At 32.9% G+C, this 25,453-nt stretch overlaps 1 protein-coding gene across 1 annotated transcript in view; it reads left to right on the forward strand.

Moving 5' to 3' along the window:
- LOC150104009 (GTPase-activating Rap/Ran-GAP domain-like protein 3) overlaps positions 1–25,453 on the forward strand; it is a 135,230-nt gene that overhangs the window by 50,022 nt on the left and 59,755 nt on the right. Inside the window, exon 3 of the mRNA XM_090396376.1 lies at positions 10,580–10,663. Within this exon, the coding sequence (XP_090252502.1) occupies positions 10,580–10,663 (84 nt within the window). The remainder of the gene's footprint in view (positions 1–10,579; positions 10,664–25,453) is intronic.

Consider the following 25,453-nt stretch of genomic DNA (forward strand, 5'->3'; position numbering starts at 1 on the left):
GTTAAATCCCTGTGTTTAACGTTGATGATTAGTCTCCTTAGTAACACAAAGACTCATTATTTAGAGTTTCAATAAATCCTGATAATTGTGAACACCATCAGCCACACATGTCAGAGAGACCAGATGTCTGTTCACCGTTTCTGTTACCATGGTGATTTTATCTGGCTTCTTCTAAATGAACTTTGTCAAGTAATGTGATTAGGAAGTTTTCTACATTGCATTTGTCTTGTAACGAACGTCGGTCTCATTGTGAGACCTAACGATTTTCAGATAAATGACACGAGTTAAAATAATCTTGTAAACATTCCATTATCAAATGGAAAACACTGACGTCCAAAGTGTTTTAGTTAATGGTCCAAGAGTTTCAAATGTGGTGACAGATTTGCTTTTGTTGATTGCGAAGCGTTGGATGGTTAGAAATCACCATTATCCTTCTGAGGAAAATTAAGTAATGATCAAGCGCCTCCGTAGCGCAATTGGAAGAACGACGGTACATTGCGCCCTTTGATTGGAATAGGCCTAAGTTCGATTTTCTCGTCGCGACGGGAGAAATCTTTATCTGCACGATTTCAATCGAAGGTGAGTTAGCCGATCTCATACGGAGGTAGCAGGGTTTTTTCTCCCGGAAACTTGGGTTTTTCATCCCGCATATAGACAAATCGGCATTTCAGAACATACGCAATTACAGACAAAAATACTAGTTGTGGTGGCCGGTAGATGGCGTTGGTGGAGATGATTCGTAGTAGAGGTTCGGTGTAGTGGTTGAGACAGCTGTAGGTGTCCTCCCGCGATGAGTCTTCGGATTCCTTGGAGGTGTCAGGAATAATAATAATATATATATTTATATATATAGAAAGTGGCAACGTACTGCTAAGGTTTGAATGACAGGAATTCTCTTGAAGCATGTCCCTTGTATGTGGTTTACATTCTTGAAACACAAAAATAATTAATTATTTAAAAATGATTCAATTAATTTTCTAAATAAATAAATAAAATATAAATTATGAACGAAATTTTTATGAAAAATTGCTTAAAAAAAGAAGATTCGTAAAAATAATTTATTTAATATAAGTACACCTTTTTGCATTAACTCTTAAGATTGTTTGTGTGTAAATTGCAATAAATAAATATACTGAAATTTTGCAATTATGCTTGATCAAGTTGAATTCCTGGATTACAGGAGGGGTTGTGCGCATATAAATATAAATAAAACATTTTGTTTTCAATATACTGTACTTCAGATACACGTACCCTTTTAAGGGGACAGCTTTAACGATTAGCAGGCATATAACTAACAAGATATATGACAGTGATCTATCATATCGATCAATGCTATAGATCGAAGTGTTATATACTTCATTGTGGGATCTGTCTTCTGCTATGCTCTTCACTCTGTAAAAACTTCTTAAATGCAGCCATTTTGTTTTCAGATTTCCTTAATTGTAGTGAGTGATGTTGAGGATTCTGGAATAAAAACTGTTTAGAAACAGGAATGAAATAAATAATGTGCTAACTAAATTAAACATTTATAACCTGACGTTTTGTCAACTCAAGCTAGCATTATCAAATTTGAAGATTATTTGAATTATTAGCATTATTTGAAGATACACACTGAGCGTAGACTAAAAATAACCTCCAGAACAAGGACAATTACATGTAAGGAGGACGATAATAGCGCCCTCTGTGGTGATGTTCTGTGATTATCGCTGACTGGGCGGCATGCCAAAATTTATGTGGAATTACACTATTATTTCTATTGCGATTCACTGAGTCCTGTAGCAGCTTCCAGGAATAGTCTCTGTGATTTAAACCAGGATCTGTGTACTTCGCCTTTTTTTTCATAGCTAATGAAATGGTCTTCATCCAAGAAATGTTGTGCCAGTCCATTTTTTGATTATCCATGCCGAATATATATATTTTATGTTTTTTCTTCTGGCCGTGGGGTTCCGTCCTGCCTGTCCAAAGTGCTTTTTTTGAGGTTTAGGGAAGATTTTTTTATTATAACCGTTCTGTTCAAAAAGTGTAACTAGAGCCTCTTGTTCCAGATGCCTATCTTGTGGAAGAAATTCGCTCTGCCCTGGAGACTAAAGCTCTGAATATTCCAATTTATTTGGCAGGATGATTATGGCAAGTGGCATATAAGTATCTGCCTGTTGGGGGGGACGGGGAGAGGGACAGACCGAACATGTGAGGATCTATCACATACCTTAATACAGCCTTGTAAGTAAGGTATCTAAGAAGGCAGATCCTGGTTTAAATCACAAAGACTGTTCCTGGAAGAGGCTCATGTACTGCAGAATCAGTTGAACTGCAGAAATGACGGTGTCATTCTACATAAATTGTGGCAGCACCCTATTCATCCATCAGCAGTAATCATAGAACGTGATGTCACCTCAGAGAACACCACCATTGCCCTCTATACACACAAATATCCTTTTTTTTTGGAGGTCAATGTAACTTTATCTTCGCTGAGTGTGTATCTTCAAAATGTCTTTGATAATGTTCTTTTGAGCTCTCGAAACGTTAGGTTGTAATTATTTAATTTAGTTAGTAAATTATATTTTATCTGTTTGTACGTAATTTTTTTATTCCAGATACTTCAACAGAAAGTTATTGCTTATTGTGTTATAAAAAATTAAAAAAAAAGAAAGAAAAACTTCAAATTAGCTAGCTATGACTATGATAATGATAAAAAACTGGAATAATTATGGCAATTTGATGAGTTAGTTTCCTTTGCAGGAAACTAACTCATCCCAGTCAATCCAGACTTAACACTTTTGTTTATATCAACAGCTATAAAAAGGATTAGGTCTGGATAGGGATAGCTTTAATTAGTGCAGTAATACTAACTTCCTCTCGATGGTTTTCTTCCCAACTACTCTGTTATGTTTTGTCTCTAATATTGTCTGATCGTGATAGGACGCCAGGAGTCAAGGTGAAGACTCTCTCGTTCTTCAACCCAAATGTTAGGCCCTGGGGACCAGTGATCTCTCTCTCTCTCTCTCTCTCTCTCTCTCTCTCTCTCTCTCTCTCTCTCTCTCTCTCTCTCTCTCTCTCTTGTCCTAAATAAAAATAAAAACCTAGAGATCTCGATATTGTCAAAATCTGTTCTTGCCTCAAGGATAGCAAACCAAAAGTTATTCATTAAACAACTAATAATAAATTTCGAATTAGGTAAAGAAAATAAATAAAAATGTACAAAGAATTATTAAAAAATAAATATAAAAACATAGCCCACCCACAATGCCACCTTTAGTGGATAGATGGGAGTCACATTAAATTATAAGAAAAAAAAAAAAACATAAATAAATAAAATAAAATAATAATAATAATTAAATAAAAACATTGGATATTGAACGAAAAAATTCAGTTAATTTTTTATAATATTGAATATATATATATAAAGAAAAGGTGTATATTTATTTATTTATGTATTTATCTTCAGTCTCTGTATTTCTTATTTACTAAAATAATTTATCAAAAAATTAAGGTTTGTTTATTAATAGTATATAATAAATATAAATCTTTCAATCATAAATACCACTAATTTCATAAAAAATATTTGTCTTAATTTATGTTGCAACTGTGTCTCAGCCACTTTATTTGAACGTCTAGTAAAACGTGTAATTAAATGAAAGGTTGTATTTAGTATTTGCTAACACATGAAGATAATTTCTTAGGGGAATGTTGGCTATCTCAGGAGACGCCATCGCAGAAAATTCCGCACTTAAAGTCATAGAAAGGTGGTTATTTCAGAGCTAAAAAAAGGACTACCTTAGTGGCTGTTTATTCTCATAGGACAGTAAACATTTCAGCCTTTGATAAAGTAGTAGAAACCTCACACAGCGACAGATTCACTTCAAAGCATTTTCTTCAGCAGAACTCATTTAATTTAGTTCTTACATTGGGATCAATTTTCGGTTTCAGATAAAAGATCAATTAATAACATTTAAGCTCTTAATGCGACACACTCTTCCATCTTTTTTCTGCATTCGTTTTTAAAACAATTCATTGTAAATGAAACGAGTATTTAGCTATTTATTCTCAAAAAATAAAGTTCCTAAATGCGTGTTTTTCTCGGAAAGTAATTTTCAAATCTCTCTCTCTCTCTCTCTCTCTCTCTCTCTCTCTCTCCTCTCTCTCTCTCTCTCTCTCTCTCTCTCTCTCTCTCTCTCGTAATTCGTTAGAATTATTATTTTTATTACTTTAAAAATATTATTTCAACGCATAACGGAAGAGTTAGAGCATCCTTTACCAGTAATTTCGATTATTCGATTTACACAATTAAATGTAAACCAACTCTAGGGTAAAAATGTTATTTTTCTATCAGTTTTTTCCTGTAATATTATTAACAGTATTAGCATTGTTCATACTGTTAATATCACCATTCAAATTATTGATGTTTTTGTACGTTTTTTTCTCCTAGTTGATTTCCAAGCTACTTAACTGTCAATGTAAATTAGACCGAACATGTAAGAATCTATCAGATTGCCTTGTAACCAAGGTATCTTTGAAAGCAGTTTAAATCACAGACTGTTCCTGGAAGCAACAGTCTCTGTGATTTATTATTGTTGTATTATTGCTTCTAGTTCTCAAAGACCGTGGAAGATGAAAACTATATCCTAAGCAAAAAGCATGCCTGAAATATTTTCAAATCAACATTAATCCCTCCTTTGGACTGTGTTTTTTCTTACTCCCCTTTGAAGGATGTTTACAAAAAAAAGTGGGATGAAATATCATTCCCTAATAGTAATGCGATTTTCGATGAGGATCATTTGGATGGTGTTGATGCCATTAGTATGCACGTATGAAGAGTTATACGCTTTGATCATGCCTATATAATTCGATACCTAATATTACTGTGATTCCACCCCAGTCTGGAATATTACTTATAATTATACAGTTACATAACAGTTGTGACTGTATAATTATAAGCGGCAATTTCACCAAATACTTGTGAAATCGTCGTTTATCGAAGTAGCTTAAAAGAAATTCCAGTTAATGCTTGAATCTCTACGGCGAGATTCAAGCATTAACTACCTTAGTTCCCCCTACCTTTCAACATATTATAAGTTGTTAGCCTTCTTAGAATAAGTATAACCATTAAAAATTCAATTATTTGCTTTATTTGTGGTTTCCTTGATGATGATGATGATGGTTACCCAATCAACTCGCTGTTTTAATGAATTCAATGAAGTTTCGCTCTTAGTATGATATTTGATATTTAAAAAATGCATGATATTAACAAATTACGCTATACTATTACTACAAATTACGTGCTTCCTTGGAAGTCATTAAGGCCAAAGAACTGCTGCGATTGCCTTTTGTAATCGTAATTTTAGGATAAAGTGGTTAGTCATATGCCTAAATATATTTCTTTGTTTTCATTTTTTTCCCCTGCCGGTTTGCTTGATTGCGGGATTAAAACCAAAGGTTTCCAGGCAGTAAAAATCCTAGCACATCCGTATGAGATTGGCTAACTAATATTCAATTGAAAAGTCCTCCTTATAATAGTTCTTCGCATCCTAAACTAGATTTGAACGCATGTCTTTCCAAACAAAGTACTTCGTCCAAATACGATGATTCTTATTTTATAATTAGAAATTACAGACTATTTTAATATCATCTTAACGTTTAGTCTTAAGTTGGAGTTAATTATTTAAAGAAACAGGCATTAATAAAGTTCTTATAATACTTGCTCAGAATATTTTCGCACATCGTAATAATGCTTGCATTGTTCTATCTATCATTGGTAGCTCATTACAAATGTTGTACTAATCAGCACTCGATGAAGTCTAGCTTCAATGTTACTCTTTTGAACTGACAGTAATACACTTTCTTGCGACTCCTGATCTAAAAGTTTAATTTGTTAAGGCATGGAAACCTAACGAAGAATTAAGACCTTCTCAGTTAATCCAACGATTGGCTGGTGACGTTTCACACAGACGAAAAAAATGGAGAGATTCATCACAATGGAGATATTCAAGATAATAATAATAAAAAAATAAAAATGGGGAGCTCCACCACAATGGAAATGCATATGCTCTCATATGCAATTCCAAAATTTTACAAAAATTCTAAACGAATTGGATATCATTGTAAGTCAAGGTTTGAAAACTATGCTGACATATTTTCAATAAAAAAAAAAGCTAAATAAGATCCATCCATTACCACAAAAACGAAATACTGTTTACAGGCTCAGAGAACGCTTGAGAAAACTAAAGTACGTAACTAGACCACGATATGTTCACAGTCAGGTAGCAATACAGTTACTACTGACCGAATCGTGCAAAGCACATATGTCCCTGCTCATCTGCATTCGATCATCCTTTTGATATAACTTTTATCTTAAAATTAGTATGTATGCAAGAGCTGAGAAAAGGAGTCATCATTCTTCGCAGTACATATATATAGAAGGGACTATCAGCCAAAGCAATTATAAATAGGTGCGTAGGCATTGTTGCAAAATGCAGAAACTATGTTAAAACTTCCTAATATGAGATCGATTACACCACAGAGGAACAGTAATGTTCGAGAAGCATCACTGGAAAGCGATGATCCTATTCCTAGCGTCACCATTTACTGAAGCTTAGTATAGGAATACCGAACGTCACTACAGAAACTCAGCAAATAAGCTAACAGAGAACAGAAGATCGGACTAGGAGGAACAAATCCACTCGACAATCTCTGAGGAGTAATGACAGCGCCAACTGACGTAAATCGAGATTGTACAGAGAGTAATCATACAAATATGATTACTCTATACAGAAGAGTTCCATATATAACTGTTAGACGAGATTGCGAAATACGAACGGATGTGTAGAATATCCACGTAACTGGCCTTAAACTTCAGCTTTACCTGGATGTTGAAAAAGCGAAATCAGATGAACGTCTGTCTTTTTTGATGGGAACTGTTTCAAAATTGTTTCAATGGAAATGCATCACAAACAACGTCATAAAACCCTTAATGTTTTATTTAGGAGTTGGAATTTCAGGAGTTCGTAAGAAAGCAAAGAGATTAGTTCTTAAAAAAAATAGCAGTCCAAATGAAGTTTAAAAAAATGACAGCGAACTGTGAGCAAAGTCAGTTATAATGAGGTTCATACATTATAAGTGTCCACCTAATGAATAAGTTGTAAAAGTATAATTTAATTAAGTTCTGATGGTTCGAGTAATGTCGTACGTCGGACTGTGATACAAATTTTCTTGCATCTTGTACGCTCATACTTCACACTCGTCTATTCGATGGGCTACTTTTATTTTCCAGAAATAAATATCTCTATGTTCAAAACCTTCATGCCGAACACCATATAAGTTAAACTCATCCTTGATTTTTTATAGTGTAAGCTCACATATCCAGATGAGGTTGAAATTACAGAAAATTTACGCAGTATTAACCATGTAAAGATATGAAGGGGAGAAAACACCGAGCATAGTTTTTTTTCATTCTTTCTACAGGTTTGTAGGATTATGTATAGTATATATCTTCAACATAAAAAACGTTGAGTCATTTGATGAGTCTCACCATAAAAAGCATTACATTGGATTGATGTAAATCAAAATTTATTGGAATATCATTAGGATGGTATCGCATGGTAATTCGACAAGAGTATAGCCTATCAACCTGTAGAACTCGTAGAATGTAACAAACCTCTGTTCGCTTGCTAGAGGAGTGCTGTAAAACCATGTTTCAGTTTGTATAATAATCCTTATCGACGGTAAAGATATACGAAGTGGTGCTGTGAAATGGTATGAGACCACCATTCTGCTTATATGGGGGGAAAGTTGCATGCTTCGTGTCTAGAGTAACCAGGATTGTCTAATCTTTAGCTGCTTCATAGTACTAATACTAATAAAGTACTATACACTAACAGCTTATAGTAGCCTTTCGTGGATGGACTTAACATAAAAATTTAAGATTTTTAAACTTATGCACGTAATATTTTCAACTGGTATATATTGAATTTTTCATATGCTTTGCTTGGACTTATTCTGCAAAAATTTCAGAAAATAGAGAGTTAATTGAGCATGAGACGTAGCACTAATTAGTTCTAACTTGAAAATAGCGTTACTAAAACTTTGCTACATTAGTTTGAAGTAAAGCTCCCTCTGCGCCTCCAAATCAACTTATATAATTACATAAGTTGATTTACAGCAACGATATAATATCAATCAATCCTCTCTACTTACGTCATTGGTCATAACTCCCCGGCTAAAAGGCGGAGCAACCGAAGACATTGCACAGACTCTTCCATTCTATTTCCTCTCTCAGACTATCCACGTCATTCAACAAACGTCAACAACTACAGCGTCATCAGTTTCACTAACCTATACGGATATATTAGCTATTGCTATTTGAATAATTCACAACACATGATATGCACTTCATGCACTTCCTAGTTGAGATTTTATTAGTGAGTTTAATTACACTTCGCTAGAATTTTCAATTACACTTACGCTACGTAAATTTCCGCGTCATTTATTATTTACAATCAGTAGCAGAACAGTGAAATATATTGCAGTTGAGTTATGATTAAGAGTATTATTATCTTAATCGGGAAATATAAATCTTAAAGCGGTTTTTAAAATATCAATCAGGTGAAATAAAAAGGCTATTCGACTGTTTTTGGAATTATTCTATAAGTCATCTTAACATCTTATACTTATACTTTAAAACATGCATGGATATATATATATTTTTTTTTTTTTTTTTGTTTGCTGTTATTTATGCTGCCAGAAAATCAGCTTCACTGCATACCTCGACATCTCTGCAGAAATGCAGTACTCTCTCCTTCAACATATTGTTTGTTTGGAGATGTTTTCTTTTCCTCAAGATAAAATGGAAACTCGTCTAGGTTTTTGAAAACTAGTTTTATTTTCCAAATATTTTAGAAAGTATTTAAATAATGAATAAAAAGGAAATGATTTGTAAAAATACGAAAATATTTGCGATTCATAAAAATAATAATAATAATAATAATAAATTTCTGTGTGACATGTAAGTACTTCACATGAGCAAAAGCTAAAACTATTAATTAATCTTTTGATAACAAAAAGAATGCAAAAATATTTTTTCAGTTACATTTTAATAGTCTATCTCCTCATTCTTTATCTTCAATTTTCAATAAGCAGTACATGAAGCTTATTGAAACAAATTACGCTTTCTTTGTTTCAATAAGGTTCAATTAATAAAGCTTTTATTAATATTTGTTTCTTTCTGCATACAATCATTTTTGTTTCCTAAATGTGTATAACAAACTATAACTGACACGTGATATTAAGCTTGCCTATTGAACGAAACCAATATTAAAGGCTACCTAACTCAAATATTTACCTTCTCAACACGCTACTTGATGAAAATAAAAAATGGTCGCTTACTGCGTTATAATTTCGTTTCGCTTCGGCGCCAAATATTCATAAAAATTAATATAGTTGATCAATGAAGGGTGACATCTTCCTTGAAGTTTGCTTTTGTTACTATAAAATTTCTCTGCTATATTTATCTTAATTTTTTCAATGTTAATCATTAAATCATAAGGTATACATTTGTTTTTGCTTTCTTAGTAAAAAATATTATGCAAAATTAAAAAAGGTGTCGGATTTATTTTTCTTTATTTAATGAATTCTTTAAAAAGACAATAAATTATATTTAAAAATTTTATTATCATTTCATTTTAGTTTTTAAAATATATAAAATTATTATTTCTATTTCTAAATAGATTTAATATTTATTAATGATTTTGAAAAGTAAAGGATATTTTTTCTATTTTGTTAATACTGGATTTCATTTAGCTTTCGTTTCTATTATTTCCTTCATTTTACTACTCAACTTATTTAAACCTTATTTTTAAGTGAACTAATTTATATCGTATGTTCGTCAATGGACAATACAGTATTCATTCCCGACCTGCGGATACAAAAGACTTAGAAAAAGACTTTAAACTTGTTTATTACGGTTTAGCTTGTCTTATGCAAGTAAAACATTTCTATATTTACTAGAGGAATGAGGAATAGTCATGAAAATAGGATTTCAAAGTTGATGTATTCACCGAACGTATTTACTTATTCAATTCACCGTATACTCTCAGGAAGAAAGACTGAATAATTAATTCTGGAAGTCCATTCTTAAAGTAATACGAACCGAAAATTAACAAGTACTTATATAAAGGATGTTTGTGATAGAATAATTAACTTTTGCTGGATCTTTAGGAAACCTTAGCGGTGTTTACAAAGTCCTGATTAGCGAATGTAAGCATTCTCAAGGTCACTGAATAAATGATGACCATGGAGATTCGCATGCTACAAATAGAACACAAAGGAAGATGGAGAGCGGTTTTGATGCTGTCGCATCTACTAATAATGCTATTCTTAAATGTTTAATGACACAGATTCATTCTCTGTTCTTTATTGTGTTCTTATCTTAACGATTTTTTATATATTTGAGTTCTTATTTAATTCAAAATAAAGAATAAAAATAGTTAACGTAGTCTGACAAAATGCATCATTTCTTGAAAAACAAAATGCTTAAATTAAGCGTAATTTTAAAATAAATGAATGAAGTTATATCTTCTACTTTCAGTTGGCCTCTTGTGATATGGATGGACAAGAAAATTTAATAAGGAGATTTCGGGTAGAGAATGGAGAGCAGGTTGATAAAGATGAGGTAAGTAATTTAGTATTAATTAACGTATAGTTTCAATATTATTTCAATTTTATAATTAAACATTTTGGTATTGTATTGTGAATTCGCCTTGTTATGTACAAAAGAGAAACCAGTTACAGATGTTTGGTGACGTTATGAACAGCGCCACCTAACAAAAGATGCCTCCAATGATGACAACAAATATGTACGTTTCAATGTAACAAAAAATACAACTTATGTAGTTTTATTATGAAATGTTTTTAAATATCGTTAGCTGATCCAGAAAATGCGTCACTCATATTTATTAAAGGGAATTTGAATATACTCTTTCAGATTATCTTGGGAGTTATCGAAAAATTATAACAACTAAAACAGTGCTCTGCTATTCTGCGTAAAACGAAATATTGAGTCTAATAATACGTTCTCTTTGGTGTAAAAGATCATACCTCTGATTTTTTAGTGAACAGATAGTGACTGATAGATGGCGCACTGTGCACTCTCTTAACAATATGTCGACGATATATTTCTATTTTAAACATATTAAAATATCGTATTTTTTATATAAAAATGAATATATTAAAAAAATATCGTATTTTCTATATAAAAATGAACATATTAAAATAATTTGCTTACTCGGATAAATATTTTGATATATTACTTTATATTTGTTTAGTTTTAGAAAGCTACTTTTATCTAGTATTTTTTTTTCTAAAATGATTCTATAAATAAAGTTCACATGACTAGACTATTGCGAGGACGATACAGAATTAATTAGGATTGATTCATTCAATCCAATACCCTTGGAGGGTAATGGATGGCAATGCTGTAGCCAATCAAGTTCTAACTTAGGCTCGGCTATTTCTGTTACCCACCTGCCATGATCAGAGCTTTAATAGCTCAATAACACCATAACCCTACACTGTCCTCTACAGATAAATAACGGGGAAGATAAAAAGCATTCTTGCTTCGCCCCTTTAAGCCAGTCCTTATAAGGAACTATTGCGAAGTTATACAATTCAGTATAACTCATATAAATTCAGATTTATTATCAATCTCTACTAGAATGCAGATTAATTATTTTTATGTCGTCGTTGAGCTTTACATACTTCAAAGTTTAGTACTAATTTCTAGGATATTTATGTAACTTAAAAGTACATAAATATCCTAGAAATGTTTAATAAACCTCCGTCTTAAAACACTTGATCAAATGACTGCAACAGCTGCGAACGAGAACCAGTAACTTCCGACTTCAAGAAAGCAACCGTTTATCTTCTTCCACTCATTCTTACCCAGAGATATACGTCCTCGGGGATACTTAATCCTTAATCTTCTCTTCCTGCTGCTTTGAATTCAGTTACACTGACTAAACAATGCATAGCTTACGATCGGGTCGCCAGTTTTATCGTAGGGCACAGTTGTATAATGTTTTACGAAAAGCGTCTATCGTAAACTTGCGCGAAGCGTTGCAAAAGATTACACGTCTCGTTACTGTAGTGGATAAACGAAGGTAAGCAGATATATGTATCGCTATGAAGTTCCCTGCGACAATATCTGTCACTACATATCTGAGTTAAACAACCCAGGCAAAGCAGAATAAAACATTACCGCTCACATTTGGCAACCAGCAGCGCACTGCAATCTCCATTTCGATGTTGCATCTGCAGTACTTTATCTGTTTTACTCGTTATCCAAATAAACCGAATGCATAACGCAAAGTCACTTTTATGCAGCATTAAATTTATCCACAAGTTTTGAATTTGGTCTCATATGGATAATATAAGAGCTGATTAATATTAGTCTGATATCAACATTTCAACTAGGAATAGATAGTAAGTAGTATCGTCTCTAATGATATCGATGTACAATATATTCTGCTACTCATTGATGATAGAACGGTCATGGAAAAGACAGTGTGGAGAAGTGTGGGTGGTGCTAAGGTGTGTGTGTGTGGAGCGAATTAGTAAAAGAGGAATCAATTGTTAGCTAGCATGAGCAGTCTCTGTGAAACTGCATCTTGGATTTTAACTAAATTTCATAAACTTAAAAGCTTCACCTTTGTTGAGAACCTTTTGTATGAGATTTGCTAAGATCTGTGATTTGTATAGTTTTTTCTGGATGTAAAGCAACTATGGATTACTATGTGTTTATGTTGGATGTTGGTGGCTCGTGTTACAGTCACTCCAAGAAGAAGGGGGGGGGGGCCTCTTCATGATTAAGAAACTGAATAAAATGAGACTTACGAAATTATGACAAAAGTTCTTTTTTGGGAATTAAATAACCCAGAACTAGATTTTACAACGATTAAAATTAGTCAGTTATCTTTCTCTGTCGAACAGTGGATGAGAACAGCTGTGGAAAATTTGGAGTAGCCGTTCTTAAGGCTTCGAAAAACTTGTAGACGAAAAAAATCAATCTTCTGCAAAAGAATGAAGTATTTTCAGCATTGAAAGGAAATCAGTCAGCTAATTACAAATTACATTAAGAGGACTATAGGATGGAAGCTTTCTTAAGGAGCCTTTGCACATGCTTTGAAAATATCAAAGAGCAGCAATTTTCTTTTCTCCTAATTTGTCATAATGTTTCTTCCTATCGAAGAGAAAAGTAAATTCGGGAGGACAGAATTTAAGGACAACTGGAAGATTTTTCGCATCCAGTTGCTGAAGAATTTTCTGATCTCTATGATCTCTGAACAATAGTGGGAAGATCTCTGAACATATCTTCATATATATATATATATATATGAAGATATGTTCATATGTTTTACTGACTGAATTCCGAGAATTAGACAAACAATTAATTTTATTTAACACAAAACATGTTTCGTCGGAAAGCTGACCTCTTCAGGCGTGAGAACATTGAAAGCAAACATAAAAAACACCATAAAGAAACATTGTACCACTACAAAATCGACTATAAACTACAGTTAAGTTTGAATTGAAGCTACAGTCCGGGATGAAATTCTATTGTTAGGCATCTGCGAGCGTGTGACTTCAAGAGTGTGCCAGTATCTGTTGGCAGAGTTATGTGTGTCTGGCAAATTATAACTAAGGTTGCTGTTTATGTGATGAGAGTCCAGGACAATTTCTTTAGACTCAACTATGCGGCGTTCTACCTCGTCGTGGCATATATGAAGGTTTGATGTTGTGGTCCAGTTTATCTCATGTTGGCGGCCTTCACTATTTGTGTTCACTGAGAACAAGACATGGCTTGAGAGGGCTCTTGCCCTCTGTTCTGTTGTAAGCACTGTCCCTTTGATGTTTCTCGAGACGTATGAGGATGGACCAGTTTGGCCATAATATGGCTTTCCGCAGTCACATGTGATTTTATACAGCCCTGGAAACTAAAGATGGTTGTAAGCCTGTTTGGGTTTGCTTAGAATTGATCTGAGTTTAAAAAGAGTAGAAAAGCACGATTTTATGTAAATTTTTTTCAAAATTCTTCTTATATATATATATATATTCAAAAATAATATATATATATTATTTTTGAATGAAATCAGCATGAAATTTATTTGGGAGCAAACATTTTCACTCACTACACTGGTTGCTTTCATTATGTTTAATTAAAATAATCAGTTTTTAATAAATGATAAAATTAAATTTATTAAATGCATTCCAATTAATCTGAATTTCATTAAATTAAATTTTCAAATATCTAAGTAATCATTTCATTATATTAAATTAAAAGGTATTTTCATTCTGCTTTATTGACATCACCATTGATGTCGGAAGAACTGGCGCTTTTACCACCTTTGCTACAATTAAGTTGCATCATGCATCTGTATTGGTAATTTATCCCTTGAAAATTTTAAATATATAATCTCCATACAAAACTTTGGTCAGTTAAGTCTCGTTATGAAGTTATGTGGGTAGCAGTTTATTTTTATTTTATTTTTTTTTTAAATATTCCATTGCATTTACATCGAGTTAAAATTTTGGTATTAAAAATAGTTTACCAAAATTTCAAACCTGTTCATCATCACGTAATAGTACATCTGTACTGTTCAGCCAATGGACTACAATGTTCAGATCCAATTGTAACACGGATGTTTGGAAAGAATGTCATCGCTCTGTTTGAGACTACCACACGCTGCTTACTGGTGGCCTGATATGGCTTGAAAAAGTGTCTATTTGGTGCTTACAACAGAATATCTGGATTTTGTAATCCAGAAATTCTGTTCTAAGCACCAAATTCTGTTCCATCCATAATCCTAATCTATGATACGTTTATAACTCCTCGCGAGTGAGATTTACATAAAAATATGAAAATAGTAATACTGAATATGAATTCAAAAATATTTTTATTCTGACTTGTCGTCCACATCTATGGCATGGATTGGTTAAGTTATGGAAGAAATATGGAAACTTATATTTAAAAAGTATCATTTCGTAAAACCTTGTTTTTTAACCTTTGATAATGTATTTTTCAAGAAAAAAGTAAATTAATAATATATAATAAATTAATATTAATAATATATAATAAATAAATAAATATTAATCTTCTTCTTCTGCAGCTTTTCTCACTTAAGTAGGGTCGCAGTTTGTGGTGAGTCTCCTCCACTATCTCCTGTCTTGGGTTGTAGCCACATCCAAGTTCTTCATCCTCAAGTCCTCCTCCACCATCTCCCTCCATCTCTTCCTTGGTCGTCCGCGCTTCCTCCTCCTCTGCACATCCATCTGCATGACAGTTCTTCCCACATATTCTTCCTCCCTCCTCATCACATGACCAAACCATCTCAACATTGCCTCCTGTATCTTTGCTCCCAAGTTCGTAACTTTCACCGTTCCCCTTACATAGTAATTTCTCAGACGATCTTTTCTGGTCACACCGCACATCCATCTAAACATTCTCATCTCTGCTACCTCCATCCTGCTAATGTTATTTTTTCTTATGGCCACAGTTTCAACACCATTCGTCCTAGCTGGTCAAACTACTATCATGTAAGATTTTGCCTTTTAGATTAATCGGCACCCTTTTATCGCATACAGCCATCTCTCTCCATTTCCTCCATCCTGCTTGTGTCCTACATCCTAGTTCCTTCTCAGCCTCACCATCCTCTTTCATTGTTGAGCATAAGTATCTAAAGTCACTGACCTTCCTGATGACATTTCCTTCCAGCTCCAGATCTATCTCCTGGCTGCTATCCACTTTGTAACACATATACTCTCTCTTACTTCTGCTCCGTCTCATACCTCTCTTCCAGTACTTTCCTCCAACTTTCCAGTTTAGCTGCCACTTCTCTTGATTCTGCACACAGCTCGATGTCATCTGCATGCAACATAGCCTAAGGCGCGTCTTCTCTCCCCTCCTCCATCACAATATTAAACAGAAACGGACTTAATGCTGACCCTTGATGCAAGCCAACTGTCACTGGAAAACTTTCTGTCTCTCCCAGGCAGGTTCGAACTCTTGTGTTCACATTTCTGTACGTCTCCTGCACCAACCTCGCATATTTCTCCGGTACCTTCTTCTCCCTCAGACACCTCCAGACTTCTTGCCTTAGCACTCTATCATATGCTTTCTCCAGATCAATAAATACCAGATGTAGTTCCCGTTGCTTCTCTCGAAACTTTTTCATCATCTGTCGTAACTCAAAGATAGCATTTGTCATCGATCGACCAGGCATGAACCAAATTGCTCCTTTGCAATCTCCACCTCCTTCCTCAGTCTTCCATCAAGAACCCTCTCTAGGATTTTCATTGTATGGGACATCAACTTTATTCCTCTATAATTCTTACAGTCTTGCGCATCCCCTTTACTCTTGTATATGGGAACAAGAGTACTTTCCTCCATTCCTCAGGTATATATTCCTGTTGACAAACTTTTATTAACAAGTCCCACAGCAGATCAATTTCCTATTCCCCCCAGTGCCTTCCATACCTCCACTAGGATCCTGTCAGGGTCCACCGATATTCTATTCTTCATCCTCTTTATGGCTTCCTTCACTTTCATTCTAATAATGTTCTGTACCATCCCCTCATAAGGCTCCCCATCTTCTCTGTGAGTCCTTGCATTTTCTTCATTCAAAAGCCCTTCAAATTATAATCTCCATCTGTTCCTTATATCCACATCCTTCCTTAATACCCTTCCTCCATAGTCTTTGATCTGCCTCACATGTACGATGTCCTTTGATGCCTTATTTCTACATTTTGCAAATCGATAAATCTTTCTCTGTCCTTCCTTTGTTTCTAATTGATCATAAAGGTCTTGATGCGCCATGGCCTTCGCCTGTGCAACAACTCTCTTGGCTTCACGCTTTTTCTCTCTGTACTCCTCTCTGTCCTCTTCTAAATAAATTAATATTAATAATATATAATAAATTGATATTAATAATATATAATTAATTAAGTAATATCAATAATATAATTAATTAATTAATATCAATAATATAATTAATTAATTAATATCAATAATATAATTAATTAATTAATATCAATAATATAATTAATTAATTAATATCAATAATATAATAAATTAATTAATATCAATAATATAATAAATTAATTAATATTAATGATGTATAATAAATAAATTAATATCAATAATACAGGGTGGTTCAAAATTCCACGTACAAACTTTGAGGGGAGGTAGAGAACATCAAAATCAACCATATTCACATAGGAAAGCATGACCGGAAACGCCACCGGAAAGTACTAACAGGGACACAAAGATACAGAAATAACACAAGGCAGTGAGTAGTGTAAAAAACTTTATTAGGCGTAACTGAATAGTTCAATAGTAGTTGCATACATAATATGGTAACCGAGATGCATGTCTACTATCTCAGCGTTCGTAAAACGACGCATGTTCTTCGTAAGACGTCGAAAGTTCGAATGAGGAAGCCCCAATTACTCACTTGCAGTGCTGGTGAACAGCGCCACCTATCACTTCCGGGTGGCATTTCCGGTCATGCTTTCCTATGTGAATATGGTTGATTTTGATGTTCTCTACCTCCCCTTAAAGTTTGTACTGGAATTTTGAACCATCCTGTATATTAATAATATATGATAAATATAATATAATAATATAATAAATAATAATAATAAAAAAAAAACATTACGATCAAGTTTACAAGACAATACGCAACAAACACGAAAGTCGTTGTACCAAAAATTTCTCATTTTTGTTCTAATTTCACAATAATATATTTTCATTATGATTTGGTGTTTCAAATTTTAGTTTGTTTTCTTATTTTAAAATGTATTTTAATATCATGAATAATTCTAAAATAATAAAAATATAATAGTAGTAATTTTATATATCAAAGTACAACTGAATATCGATGGCGTTATTATTATATGATCATATCGATGCTTAAACTGATAAACGATTAAAACTAGTGATTAGTGACGCCATCTGCTGACTAGTTAAAAAACTTGTAAAAATCTTGTTATTATTTGATTGTTCAGTATTTTAAAAGGTATTTTGTATACTTGGAAAGTGACACAACAAAATATTCAGAGTTTTCGAAATCAAATAAATATATTTCATACAGAACTGTGTATATTTAACGAAATTTTAATTATGTACATTGAGATATATTAGAGTTAATTTCATTGAGGAATTGAGTATAATGCAGTACAAGAGGTAAAGTATAAATCGCTTGTTTCACATAATATTTTATTTAACAGAAAGACATTTTTGAAATGCTTAATTTATAATTTCCAAAATTTCTAGCAAGAGATTGTTCTTCTTTGATACCTCAGTGACTTACTATGTCAATTATATTTCTCCAATTAAAATAAATAAATAAATAAAATAATTTTAATGAAAAAACGCAGATTATATATATATATATATATATATATATATATATATACTAACTAAAAGTACTTATATTAACTAAAAGTACTTTTATATATATAAAAGTACTTTTAGCCGTCACCACTAGCGGAGTTCAAGGCTATTGTTGATTTTAAAGGCATCAGGACAGGGAAAAAATATGGCAGACAAGAAGCGCCATCTCATGATTGTTAACATTCATAGTTCGAATAAACTACGGAGGATTTTGCTGAGAAGCGAGGTTATGAACCTGAATTTTCGAAAAAAAAAAAAAAAAAAAGAAGCCTGTACTAGAAATCGAAACCGCAAGAAAAAGCTGTTCCTCTATTCAGAATGAAATCTATAACTGTGTTTCAGTAAATTATAAAATTTATATTTTGAGTAATGCTAAGTGTTAATCTTGTTCGTATTTTTTAAAGATCTCTTCAAAAAATTATATGCAGTGCTAAAAAGAAAAGTCGTATTCCAATCCAAGTTTTTAAGTCTTCTTATGAGAAAATGCGGAGAGATATTTTGTGACATTTTATAAGCATGTAACATGAAGAAATTAATACATCTAAACATGCTAATTTTGTATAAGGACTTAGCCTGTCTGTGTACTTTAGGAAGAAATCCTAATTTATTCGTCGAAATTTTTAATTTCGACAAACTCCATTCGATGACTTAAAGAGTTTTTAAGATATCGTGATTGAAAAACTAATTTTGGTTATTAAGATATCGCAGTTATCTTGACTGTTGCCAGTAATTTATATGCAATCAACCCTTTGTTTATTACTTATATTCTAGAAAAAGAAATCGACTGATGCCTGGTTATTCATCAAATAAGCTCGGTAGTGTTGTTTTAGTCTTCACTTTTGGGAATCGGTTGAGCAACTAATCCATCTTTGCCATGGACACAGTTTAGCACAAAGCGCACTAAACGACAGACGAATAAGAATTCATGACGCAAGAGACACGTGCTGCCATCTGGTGTTCCTGAAAGCAACTGTTATTTATTGTGTGAACTCGTGTTTTATTTATTTATTTATTTTTAGCACACAGAAGTGGTAGAAGACCCCACAGGACATCGGTGCAGTGTGTGAGGTGCAAGTAAGGAGAAAGGATTGAGAAAATGGAAATCTATTGATATTTGTCTCAACGAGCTGGAGATTGAAGTTATTGGGAAAAACATTATGATTTTTCAGTCCAAGGGGAATTATCTCATCCTGTCAGGCGATTTGTGTATTAATGAGGATAAGGGAAGGTGAGCTGAGATCCTTTTTGCGAGACAAAAAGCAGGATTTCGTTGTCGTGGTATTGAACGGAAATAGGTTATCCTTGCCTGAATGAAGGATGGTATGGAGATCACTGTTTAAGACACCAGTTACAGATGATCTTGATGGAAGAGATGTCTGAGAACTACATGGTTTGTCAAAGGAATAGGATCAATGGAGTGTGCCATCGTCAGTAAAGCTATGGATAGGATTTGTAGTGATTGAGAAGGTAGGTGAATGGAGCCCTGAGGAACTTCTGAATTGGTACCAAAGCTCGAAAAGAGGGTGCCATCCACCATGGCACGCATTGGACAACCAGAGAGGAAGCTGGCTATCTAGTTACAGAGGATAACAGGTAGATTAAAGAAGATAGTTTGCAAAAGCAGGCCTTGATGCCAAACACGATGGAAATCCCTGGAAATATCATGGGCGGCGGGCAACATTTTTCCCAACCTTTATATGGCACCTATCCAGTAGTGGGTGATGTAGGCAAAGAGATCAGCCGTGGATCTCGATTGGTGGAATCGATATTGGTGATCGCTGATTAACTAATGATATTTTAAGTAGTGAAGAGTTCAGCATTGATTCGTTTCTCCATTATGTTGGAGAGAATGGAGATGATAACAACAATTGGTCAGTAGTTGGACGGCAGGCTTTTGTCTCCCTTTTTTGGAATGGGTTGGATATATGTTAGGTTTCATGAGTTGGGACAGGAGCAGGATGAGTATAGAAGAAGAGACGATAGAGGACAAATGTTAACTATGGAGCAGAATGTTTGAGTACAATGGAAGAGCCTTCTTTTTATCGAAAGTCCACAGGAGGCATTCGGTGCTCAGTTGCTGGTATGGAAGGAGATGATTTGCTTCTGTCATCTAATCCAGGATATCAGCTTTTTATTTAGATGTGATGCTACCTGGATGGGACAGAGGTGGAAGTGCAGATGAGAAATTCCGTTCGATGGCTTTTGCGAGGAACTTGAAGGCATGGCTTCCATGTGGAAAAGAGCCAAGTTTTCTGTTATTGGACTTTATAAAGTCGGATTTGTTGATAGTTATTTTACATTTATTGCATGCATTCCTCAAGGACTGAGTATGAAGTTTGTGTTCTTGATGCAAGCCACCTTTCATGCATTTGCACTTAGCAAAATCTAGGATACGATAACACACTGTATAGCGCCAGAGGACACTATTCTCTACGAAGAAACTCGAGTTTCTAGAGAAATAAAACCCTTCTTGCATGCCCAAAAGAACAATTCAGAAATCAGCTTAAAAAGAAGAAGAAAAGAACGGTATTTTAGTCGAGAATTGAACTCGTGTGTTTCCTTTACAGAAATGGAATCATCGTAATTACTACTCGGTTATGCAGCATCTTCCCTACTGCCAACGATTAGGAAATCAAATTGCTAAATGATGGCCCTGTGAGGTTATCTTATGATTTTCCTGTTCAGATCTTATTTTATTGTACACGTGCTGAAATTGTCTTCATGTCTTGAGCATGGAATTTGCTGGTTCTGTGTATAATTTTTGAAAACAGTAATTAATATCTGAAGAATTAAAATATGCTTCAAAGTCTTAATTTAATGACATCTGTTTTTGAAGACAGTTGTATGTAAATACTCATTGCTATCCTTTTCAGATAGTTGTTCTTCAATGATTTTTGCTTCTTTCGCTATGATTTCTTAAAAGGATATTTCCTCAAAAGTGTTTTTCGTTTGTTTTAATGCTTCTAAATCAGACTTCCTACCTATAATTGTGTCAGCTGAATGCCATTTCAAATGGAGTATTATAAAAAATGTATGCAATTTTATGTAATGTACCATTGACCAGTTTCAATTGCAGATAAAAGATAGCGTCAGCTATGTATGCGCAAAAAAAAAAAAAAAAAAAAAAAAAAAAAAACCCTGTATAGGCAAGAAACTGTGAAAAGTGGGAGCAAAAAAAAATTCGTTTAACTTTGAAATTATACCTTTTCTTCGAGATTTTTATTTAATTTGATATAAATCATCATTATTACAAATAAATAAAACAAAGTCTTATTGTTGTCTGGATCCTTCACACACCTTATTTCTATTTATTTTAATCCCAGTAATAATTTAAATTTAATTTTGATCTTTTTTGGGGAGAGGGGGGGCTCGGCTAGGAGGTTTTGGAATCGACCGTGAGATGAGGTGATTAATACCCTTGGAGGATAATGGATGGTTAGGCTCCACTATTGCTGTTACCCTCCTGTCGTGATCAGAGCTTTAATAGTTCAATAACACCTTATCCATACGCTGTCCTCTACAGACAACGGGGAATATGAAAAGCAATATTGCTTCGCCCCTTTAAGCTAGTCCTTATAAGGATATAATGGTGTGAGGACTTTGTTGTGGCTATAAATGATTACTGCTGTTTTTCAACAGTTAACGGGTAAGATGAAAAGTATTCTTGCCTCGCCCCCTTTAAGCCAGTCCTTATAAGGACTAATCTTTTGTTGAGAGGGTAACAGATGGTTACCCTCTCAACAAACCAATGCTGTATCCAACGAAGTTTTAACTACGGCTCGGCTACTGCTGTTATCTCGCCATAACCAGAGCTTATAGCACTATTTTACCCCATCCATACATTTTCTTCTACAGATAACGGGGAATATGAAAAGCATTCTTGCTTCACCAATCTAGCCAATAATAATAATAATAATAATAATAATAATAATCTTTTGTTCCATTGAGAGTGAGATTGTTCTTTAGTATTCTGAATGAATGTCCATTGGCAAGTGTCTTTTGTCCATCCCGTTTTCCTTTAAGTATTAGGCCTAACCAAATAACGTTTGTCTTGTTAAAAATCCGAATTTAGTAATGATACGGTATATTAGCAAGTCAGGATATCTGTCAATGAGGGGATGCTCTGGTCAGATAATCCGCTATCACTTGCCTCTGACTCACCTCCCTTATAAGACAGAACTTGATCCCAAGTTTTTCTACTCTGGCTTTTACAGAGGTAGGAGGCACAAACTATTGACCCATCCATGGAAAATATCTAATCTGAAATATGCAGAATAAATACTAAATTGTGATATTATATGTATAAAAATCTCTTTATCATGAAAATATAATCGATATTTAGATCAATATTATAGTCTGTGACCCACTTATACTAATTTTGTTAGAATAAAGTAGATAATATCTTCTTCCTAATCTGTTTTTCTAAAAAAATAATAATAATAAATAAATAAATAAAAAATATAGCATTTAACTTTTGCACCGAATTTCTGTGTCCTAAGTCAGAATTTAAGATTTCAAAGAAAAGTTTCGAAAATTTGAATTAACTAGGATGTTTTCAAATAAAAAAGTTGATTATTTTAGATTTCTTTTTTGTACTGAGATTATTAACATCGCTTTCTGATAACTAAAAATTTTACTGCATAATAACAGAGGAGCAGGATAACTCTTAGGAGATAACAGTCTCCTTTAAGAATGATTTTTAACGATAAACTGCTAGTTGAACAATTAGTTTAAACTATCTTTTGTTGTTCTTTGTTGATTAAAGTAAAAGTAATTTGGTTTTACTTAATATTTTAGTACGTTAATAAATATATTTCGTTTATGATTTCCTTCGTTATATTGCAGTAACAGCAATTTTTTTTTTTTTTATGGACACCTGGGTTTCTCGTCAGATGGCAGCAGAATCGATTGTGCTCAATTTATTTATTTTTATATTTTTTTATGGAATCCTGGGTTTCTCGTCAGATGGCAGCATAATCGATTGTGCTCAATGTTATTAGGCTAAATTAACGTAAATTAAGAAATAACATAATATTGAAATGGCTAGATACTTTGTGGCGATAAATGATTTTAGTTTGAGTTATATAAATATAAATATTGATATGCTACTTTGTATGAGAGAATAGATTTAGTTCGAGTTATATAAATATTGATATGCTACTTTGCATGAGAGAATAGATATATAAATATTGATATGCTACTTTATGAGAGAATAGATATGAGAGAATAGATTTAGTTTGAGTTATATATGAGAGAATAGATTTAGTTTGAGTTATATAAATAGTGATATGCTACTTTGTATGAGAGAATAGCTATATAAATATTGATTTGTATGAGCGAATAAATATATAAATATTGATATGCTACTTTGTATGAGAGAATAGATATGTATGGATTTCATATTATGAAACAAAATGTAATCTCCTTTTATTCATTTTTCATACTTTTCATTCGTTTCCAATTACTATTTATATAATTTGCTCCTGATTTCCTATATGAAATGGAGCATAACAGTCGTTAATTTCATATAATTATCGAACACATTCATAGCGTCAAATACGAGCATAATTAATTTCTCTCAAAATATCACATTTATTTTTAAATTGACGTCACATTATTCAGTTATAATAAATAACATCTATAATCTATACACTTCATGACACTACCACTATTAAACATCATTCGCTTTAACAACTCCTGTCTTTCTCGCAATTATTTTGTGTTTGTTTCAATAAGTATGTATGAAACGAACACTATTTATGAAATGTGAATTTAAATCATTAAAAATCATTTAAATCAATTTATAAATCATTAAAGCAAGGTTTGGCTAAAAATTAAGTCATCCATCAGGACAAATATTTCTGTTTTTCCTAAATGATAAAAATTACAGATCGGACGTTTTAGAATTATAGTTTATATTTTTAAGTATGAATTTTATGCATGTCCTTTTATAAATCTTTATAAAATTTTAGTGCTGAAATGTATTAATTTATTAAAGTCACATAAATAAAACCATTATGGAGTAGTTATTTGTTAGAAAAATATTAATTTAAATAAAAGAATGATTTAATTTAAATAAAATAATTTAATTTAAATAAAAGAATAAATATATGATGGAAATCATATAAAATTTTGAAATTATTGCCTTACACTAAGTAATGGCTTAAATGTGGAAATTACGAAATGAATCTGTACTTCTATTACGGTCGATTGATCAATGAATCAATCGACCGTGAAATGCGGTCGATTGAATGAATCCATCCAATACCCTTGGAGGGTAATGGATGGCAATGCTGTAGCCAGTGAAGTTCTAACTGAGGCTCGGCTATTGCTGTTACCCTCCTGCCATGATCAGAGCTTTAATGGCTCAATAACACCTTATCCATACACTGTCCTCTACAGATAACGGGGAAGATGAAAAGCATTCTTGCTTCGCCCCTTTAAGCCAGTCCTTATTATAATGACTATAAGGATTACTTGTGTATTTTATTGTATGTTTATCTTGTAATTTGCTGGTGATATTTTCCTATATTAAATGTATTAAGTATTACATACAGCCTGAAAGTTATTAAATGACTGCATTATTATGTTAATTTTAATTGTAATTTTAAACATACAGTAGTTTGTGAAAATATGGAAATCTTTAATTACATTTTTTTTCCAAAAATAAATAGTCTATTCGTCAAATCTAATGCTATGAAACCCACCACTTGGTGCAATAATAAATAACATAATATAAGAACACGTGTCAGTAGCTACTTCGATCCAGTGTTACCAAGCTCCTAAATAAAATCAGTGTGATGATTTTATTTTATGTATTTGTGAGTACTTTTTTAAGGATAAGGATGAAAAATAAAGTACATATTACTCACAATTATTGCAATAATATATCTGATAACAAATTATCCATTCGAATAATTATTTAAACATAATTATGTTTTACTTACCCTTTAAGAACATAGCACCATCGTATACTACTAAATTTAATGGAAAGTAATTAATTTAATTGAAAAA

The sequence above is a fragment of the Typopeltis vanoorti genome, chromosome 8 (genome assembly GCF_054136105.1).
Source record: "Typopeltis vanoorti isolate ZY-2024b chromosome 8, IOZ_Tvanoo_1.0, whole genome shotgun sequence".
In the NCBI taxonomy this organism is placed as follows: Eukaryota; Metazoa; Arthropoda; class Arachnida; order Uropygi; family Thelyphonidae; genus Typopeltis; species Typopeltis vanoorti.